Genomic DNA, 8,350 nt, shown 5'->3' with positions numbered 1-8,350 from the left:
TATTATTATTATTATTATTATTATTATAAATAAGAAATTTAAAATGAGTGGTAAAATTGTAATTTTTTAAAAATCAGGGGCAAATTCGTAATTTCATTTGGAGGGGTGGCGATAAAATAAAAATGGTGGCGAAATTTAAGGATCGGGTTGAATTACTCCTACAATGAAGTGTATCAAATCACCTAAAAGAGATGCTCACAACCTTACAACTCCCCGTAAACACCTAAGAGAAATGAGGCAATAGTCCTTAGATCTATTAACCCTCTATTTGTAATGTATATATACCGGTGAAACATAATTCGTCAGTTAATTTGCCTTTTAAATTTGTAACTCGGTTAAATTAATTTAAAAATAGTCTAAAATCGACTATAATTTACTTTTTTGTTTGCGAATCGTGAAGCAATTAGCAAATCATGTGACACCGAAACAAATTTCAAAATTACGCAGTGTTTGATCAATGTAAATTAAAGATTCGATGATTTTGATCGCTTCTTCTGGAGTAAGTTTATGGATCGAATCGGTGTCAGAAACTCTGTTTAATTTGGTTAGTCAATTCTTGATTGGACGAAGATCCATTGAAGATCTAAGAGATTTTTCAGAAGATTCTTGAAGAAGAATTGAGAGAAGATAGATCGATGATTCAAGAATGAATGTATATCATTTCAGAATGAATCTCCATTACTCTTTACAGAGGCATAACTTTTTTGAGAGGAAGGAGAACAGAATTTCTCGCCAATAATTTTATTTAAAGGGAGGTCGTATGAAGGTGAAACTCGTGTTGTATGAGACCGTCTTAAACAGACTTATATAATTAGTTTTTTTTCTAATTAATCACTTTTAAAATTGTGAATAATAATTCTATATTACTATAAATATTTTTTTTAAGAAAAATTATCCTAATAATCCAACATATTATCCATCTGCTATGAATAATCTCTACTATTAATTATTTCTAAATAATATAATCTTTATATATGTTTTGTTGACCCTTGTCACATTTTAAATCAGCAGGTACCTACTAACCATTACATTTACTTTTTTTTCCTTTTTATGCTTCTTCGTTAGTCTCCCATACTCATGTTTGGTACGTAGTAGGTACCAACGATAATTGGTTAAAATGTTGCATGGAGTGCAACCAATATAAAATATATTAAGATTAGATTATTTATAAATAATTAATAGATGAAATTAGTTTTTTTTTTAATTTTCATTTGTATATACTAAAATATTTCAATAATTAATAATTTTTTCCTTCGTTAGCCTTGGGATCAAACGAGCATACAACATTCTCGTTCGAACATCCCAGATAGAAAGCTAATGGAGCACGGACATGGCCTAAAATAGCAGGTATGCTCGTCCAATTTAAGGGATGCTCATTTGAGCAATTGCCTCCTCTGATGTTATGTATGTTTGCTAGTTCAAAATTTGAACGTTTGTTCGAGCATGTCAAAATCTAATTACAAACCGTCAGCCATCAACAATAAATAAGGTTCAAGTACATTAGTAAAAACCACGCCTCTGCTGAGAGGAGAGGCCGTCTTTATAAGAACGACTCTTCAGGCCCAGGCCCAATAATTAAAAAAAATTCTAAAAATTGACACGCACGGTTGAGCTTATTTAGAGTTGGTATTATAACATATTGAAATTGGTGTTATAACCTATTAAAGTTGATATTATAACCTATTAAAGATGGTATTTGGAGTTAGTGTTATAACCGACTAAAGTTGGTATTATATCCTATTTGGAGATACCAACTTTAATAGGTTATAAAAACCAACTCTTACAGGTAATAATACCAACTTCAATAAGTTATAACACCAACTCTAAATAGGATTACACAGCGCGTATTTTTTTTAAAGTTTTTTTCTAAGTAATAAGGGGCTAGCCCATTCGAGACGCGTCTCTTTTAAAGACGGTCTCAAGTAAAAATTTGTGAAATAAAAAATACTTCTTGTTATTAGGCATCTCATAACATGTTTTACAGCAATAATTAGTTAAAATATATAAATGTCAATAAATTTAAACGGTATCAATAAATATATCTATTTTTAAAATATAATATTAATTTCATTTTTAGTACTCTCTCCGATCCTCAATGAAATAATGAATGTTCACGGAAATTAAGAAAAATACTCCATAAAATCTTTTAGATAGTGGATATATTATTTTATTGAATAATAAATTTGATGGAGGAAAAGTGGAAACCACAAACATTAAAAAATATTAAAAGAAAGTTAGTAGAAAAAAATGAGAATCGCAAATGATAAAAAATTATTTTTATGAAGTTAGTGGAATATATATATGTGGGGACATAAAGAATATAAAAATGTTAAATGGAAGTTAGTGGAAGATTTATGAAGACCATATGCATTATTAAAATATTAAAATGAAAATGAATAAGATTATTTTTGACTAAAATTTATGATATAAATAGAAAAATTAATTATGGGAACAACAAATAAAACACATTAAAATAACAAATGGAAACTTTTTTAAGAAATGAATGGAGTATCTACTATTCTACCCAAATCCTCTTCAGAAACCCACCCAAAGGGAAAACAAACAAAAGAACACCTTCAATTCACAAATTATCAAATGAAATGGTTTTACGCTCAAATCATATTTATCGGACTGATCTAATATATGTTTTTAATTTTAAATTGATAACTTATAGTCTTAAAATGTCACTTATAATCTTAACGTAACCAATTATAATCTAAATTAATCGTTATTTATAATATTATAAAGTGATCATTTATAATCATAAGGGTGTGTTTGGTATCCATAGTTTGAAGGTCACTAACGGAAACACATAACTCAATCCGTTACATATTGTTTGTTTCGACTCAAAAGTAATTGTTTATGTTACTTTCAAGAAATGGAATCCTCTAATTTGTTACCGCTCGTAATAGTGTTATAACAAATTCCCTTACCTCATTCCCTTTTTTGTCTTCATACCAAAGTAATAACAATAACACTTATTATTACCTTTACCTCTATTCGTATATTTCCTTTCCATTACATTTTAATTTGTCATACCAAACCCCCCATAAAATGATCAATCAAAGAAGTGAGCCGATTGTACGAGTGGTTCTCATCTCACACGAGTTGCCTTCAATTTCTTTATACAATTGATTTAGTTCAGCTGAATTTTGCCATGGTTTGCGTGTATTATATGGAGTTGGAAGAGTAACAAGTGGTATTTGGTATACCTACATTTGTAGTAATCACCTTACATCCCTACTTACAAAATTTACTTTTAATGGAAAATTATTAAATATTAAGAAATTAAACTAAAATGAGATTGATCATGACTTTATTTGCTAATAATTTCATAAATGCAAAATTTTTAATAAATAATTATATCTATATTTGCCCTGATTTTAAAAAATTGGTCCTGAACTAGACCAATTTAAAAATCAATTTCCCAATTTGTATTTGCTTCTTTATTGGGGAAGAAGTGCTTATGAATTATGATCCATTGGTATACAAATGAATCATATAATATACTAAAGTAAAACGATTAATTAAATTATGTGTATTTTTTATTAATGTGAAATTGCATATGATAATTGCTTTCAACGATCAATTGAAAACAACATATATCTTTTTATAGTTTTATTACTAATAATGAGAAAGTTATTATATTCACCTTTTAAAACTCACCTTAAATGGAAGCCACTTAATAGCGTTAAAAGTAATAAATTGTCGTTGTTGGTATACAAGGAAGCAAATCAAGCAATGCTACTTTTATTAATTTGTATGAGAGTATCGATAAAAAAATAATTAAATAAAAAAAATACGTAAATGAGATAAATAATAAATAAAAAAATAAATAGGGCATGAAATTGAGAAAGTAAAACTGAATATTTACTTCATTTCGTTTGAAAAGGAGCAGAGAACAAACCTCTAATATAGGATTTATTTTAGCAAAAAATATATAAGAATTAATTAAATTGATGAAAAAATGCCAGAAAAATTGGATTAGATAAAAATAAAATTAGACCACGATGAATGACTGATTGTATTTGACACATCTCCCTAAAAACAACAAAATAATATCTTTTATTTTCAATCTGTTTGAAATTGCACTATATGATTAATAAAAGCTTATATATTTAAATTATATTATGCAAATTTAAACGGATAAATTCAAATGGTAAATTGGTATATATAATTTTTGCAACAGTTTGGTAAGAATATAATGGTTTAATTTGCCTAAGTCAGGATTTCAATAAATCAATACTTCTACTCCACAACTAACCCAAAATAACTATTGAAAGTAAATACTTGGTTTGATTTCTATTTTTATACGTCTTATCAAATTTGCTACATTTCTATTTATAAAAATGGTGGTGCACACCGCTTTTAAAATTTGTATCTATGGCGTATGAATACCATCTGTACAATTCAATTTTATTGTCTTATTCTCCCAACAACTAAATTACTCCTTAATATTTATTTCAAATCATGTAAGTAGCAAACTCAAAATGAATTTGTCAAAGTGATTTCCATAAATAATACTTCTACCTCACAACTAATCAAAATAAACTATTCAGTAAAAACTTTTCCGTACACCTGAATTTGCTACATTTCCTTTCTCATCTAAAATCATTCACAAAATCTAAATTTTTGTCTTATTCTCCCGGTAATAAACTACCTCTTTATATTTATATCAATCCTTTAAGCAGCAAACTCGATGTTGAAAATACTTTACATGTGATTATTTATTACTTGTGGATTTGTAAGCCAAGCCCACGAATGCCTCGTGGGTGTGCTCACACGAGTGGGCCCACAAAAGAGGAGTATACAAGTGATTTCATTAATCCCAACTCCCAAGTATCTATATTTTTAATAGTTTTCAAGCAGAAAAACTGGAACTTGTGCACTCAAAAACACTTAAAAGTAGGGGAAAAATTAGTATAACTACAACCAACATTACCCTGTTTGGTCAATATATAGCTCACCTTACAAATTACAACACTTTTACAAGAAAACATGCATCAAAATTCACAAATATCTATCATCAAACAAACATCTAAGGTTGGTAAGTTTGTTTATCTTCTTTTAAATCATCTCCCTATTCAACTCCCTCACTATACATTCTTCTAATCCTACATTTTCCTCTAATATCATCTGTTCTTCCTCTATTACCTTAGATCCATGAATCTTCCAGTGACGACACAGGATCCGGGTGGTCGAAATGACATATCATACAAAATTGAGACCCTAAATCTATCATACAAACTACATACTTCCACAGATTACAGCTTTAACTGTTTTAGGGATGAAAAATCGTCGAGGCTAATTTTACGCGATGTGAATTTTGTGGCTAAACCAGGGGAAATCACGGCTATAGCAGGGCCGAGTGGTGCAGGGAAAACGACGCTGCTAGATATAATTGCAGGGAAAATTTTACCGAAAAATGTGTGTTCGGGACAGGTACTGATAAACAGCTGCCCCGTCGAACCTGCATCGTTTAGGCGGGTGTCAGGGCATGTTACGCAAGACGATGTTTTGTTTCCGCTGCTTACAGTAGAAGAAACGCTTGTATACAGTGCGCTTTTAAGGTTACCGGGGGGTAGAAAAGCAGCTGTGCACAGGGTAAGGCGGCTGATGACAGAACTCGGGCTAGATCAAGTAGCGAAATCAAGGGTTGGTGGGGGGTCGGATCATGGGATTTCCGGTGGGGAGAAACGCAGGGTGTCTATTGGAGTTGAACTAGTACATGATCCTTCGGTTTTGCTCATAGATGAGCCGACTTCAGGGTTGGATTCTGTTTCCGCTCTTCATATAATGTCGATGCTTAAATCGATGGCCATTAGACAACGGAAGACTATAGTTGTAACGATTCACCAACCTGGATCCCGGATCCTAGAGTTGCTTGATCGAGTTGCTTTGCTCTCGGATGGACTAGTCCTCCATAATGGCCCGCTAAGCCTTCTCGAGAGGAAGGTTCAAGTTCTAGGCCACCATATTCCCCCACATGTTAACGTGCTAGAGTTTTCTATTGCTGTCGTAAGCACCTTGGCGGGTGGTATACAATCCTCAATCGAACACACCACACTGACAAAAACGGAAGAGAATCATAACCTTAGAAATCTAAATCCTATACCCTCCTTAGGGAGCAATAAGGCCTACCCAAATTCTCGATATCGAGAAGTTAAGATCCTCGGGGAAAGGTTTTGCAAGAACATACTACGAACAAAGCAACTTTTTGTTGGACGAATGATACAAGCCATTACATCAAGTTTTGTACTAGGAACAATTTACTTAAAAAGAGAAGATAGTGAAGGGCAACTACACTTACAAACCCGACTAGGCCTTTTCGCGTTTACCCTAACTTTCTTGCTTTCCTCGACAACCGAAGGCTTACCCATTTTCCTACAAGAAAGCAGAATACTAATGAGAGAAACTTCAAGAGGTGCATACAGAGTGTGCTCCTATGTTTTAGCCAATTCCCTTGTGTTTCTACCCTTTCTATTCACAGTTAGTCTACTCTATGCTACACCCGTCTATTGGCTCGCTGGTTTACGACCAGATTTAGGCGCCTTTTTCTACTTCTCACTCGTTGTATGGATCGTGATGCTCATGTCCAACTCATTTGTCGCTTGTTTTAGTGCCCTTGTGCCTAATTTCATCATGGGAACATCGGTTATAGCAGGGCTAATGGGCTCGTTCTTCCTCTTCTCGGGATACTTCATCGACAAACAAAGGATCCCGAATTATTGGAAATTTATGCACTATTTAAGCTTGTTCAAGTATCCATTCGAGTGTTTTATAATCAACGAATATGGAGGCGATAGAGGGAAGTCGAGATGCCTACAGAAAGATCTAAGTGGGTGTACGTTATATGGTGATGAGTTCTTAAGACAGCAAGGTTTGCAAGAATCACAAAAGTGGACTTATCTTGCTGTAATGTTAGGGTTCATAGTTGGGTACAGATTACTATCTTTTCTGATTCTGTGGTACAGATGCTATAGAAGTAGAGATTAGAAACTAGTATATGAGTAAAAAAAATTAAAAAAAAATTAAAAAAAAGTAAGAAAAAAGTTTTATTTTCATTGATTTATTGTTGATATTGCTTAATATTGTTTCTTTTGACAAATTTTATTTATGATGCACTATGTAACTATTTTCTGACATTCCTTGTGAAACATGTTTTTTTTCCTAAGGATGAGCAATAAAATACCCTACAATTTTGCATTTTTAGCTTGTATTGTATAATCGTCTCAAGGATTCTACACCAGGGGAATCTCGGCCATGGTCTGAGTCATTCGAGAAAAACTAATATTAAATTGTATAATATATAGCATAGAATAATGATGGCCGAGTTGGTTTATCATACACAATATAAAGATTAGTGTTCGATCAACCCTATACTCCTGTCATCTACTCTTCCCAAGGACCGTATAGCTCATATTCGTAATTGGTTTTAAATCTTTAGTTATTATAGCTTCTATCCCTCATTTTCTTTACAGCGAGGAAGTACGAAGATTCAGAGCAATTAAAACCAAGTGAAAAACTAAAAGTAGATAGAGAGGAATACAATAACACAACAATAATAATGTCAGAGCCCTAATCCTAAAACTAAATATAGATAAAGAGGGATAAAGAAAGAAATTTTTATGCCATGGAATATGGATAGAAAAGGAGTCAAAAGAATCAATTAGGATTGTTGCAACAACCCAAAATAAAAGTGAAATGAATTTGTTTTGAAAGATCGGAGAAGTAAAATGTTTTAAGAAAAAATGGAAACTAAAATGAAAGCTTTCTGATATTATATAGCAAATTCAAAGAAACACGAAAAATAATTCACGTTTTGTTATGTTCTGTTATTATTTGGATCATCAACCTAAAAATCACACATATTATCCTAATTAATAAAATCCTTCTTCAAATATTCATCCTTAACAATTTGTACTTTCCAATCATGTACATGTATTTCCCCTAACTTATAAATGTCCACCCTTTTAAGAAAAAATACTTGGCTTGTTAACTCAAATTTTTTTACCAAAACTCCCTCCTAAATGGCCTGATTTTATGCACGTCTTCCAAATTGATATTTCACATATCTAAGGAAGAAAATATGTGGTAGGTAAACTATTACGTTACAATTAAGAAAACAAGTTTGAAGCAACACTAATCAAATCTCAAACAAACGATCGGTTATACCGTTAAGAACTACTAAATTCTTTTTGTCTCTTTGAGATTGTTATAAAGAGTACTTAAATATTTTTGATATAACAATAGGGAAAGTAAAAACTAAAAATAAGTGAATAGAACTTGAAAGATATATGTGGATCATATGAAATTAGAGAATGGTAAGAAAGAGAATGGGAAACATTGC

The 8,350-nt window shown here is 31.6% G+C and overlaps 1 protein-coding gene across 1 annotated transcript; it reads left to right on the top strand.

Annotated features, from left to right (window-relative positions):
* Nucleotides 1–4,880: 4,880 nt before the first annotated feature.
* LOC130817594 (ABC transporter G family member 10) lies at nucleotides 4,881–7,189 on the top strand. The gene has a single exon (XM_057683391.1). The coding sequence runs from the start codon at nucleotides 5,164–5,166 to the stop codon at nucleotides 6,994–6,996; it is 1,833 nt and encodes a 610-aa protein (XP_057539374.1). The 5' UTR covers nucleotides 4,881–5,163; the 3' UTR covers nucleotides 6,997–7,189.
* The last annotated feature ends 1,161 nt before the right edge of the window (nucleotides 7,190–8,350 follow it).

This window comes from Amaranthus tricolor, chromosome 7, assembly GCF_026212465.1.
Source record: "Amaranthus tricolor cultivar Red isolate AtriRed21 chromosome 7, ASM2621246v1, whole genome shotgun sequence".
In the NCBI taxonomy this organism is placed as follows: Eukaryota; Viridiplantae; Streptophyta; class Magnoliopsida; order Caryophyllales; family Amaranthaceae; genus Amaranthus; species Amaranthus tricolor.
The sequence above is the reverse complement of the archived record's forward strand: the minus strand, read 5'-3'. Positions and strand labels throughout refer to the sequence as shown.

Coding starts and splice junctions, on each gene's coding strand:
- LOC130817594 (XM_057683391.1), top strand. CDS start 5,164: ATGAATCTTCCAGTGACGACACAGGATCCGGGTGGTCGAAATGACATA.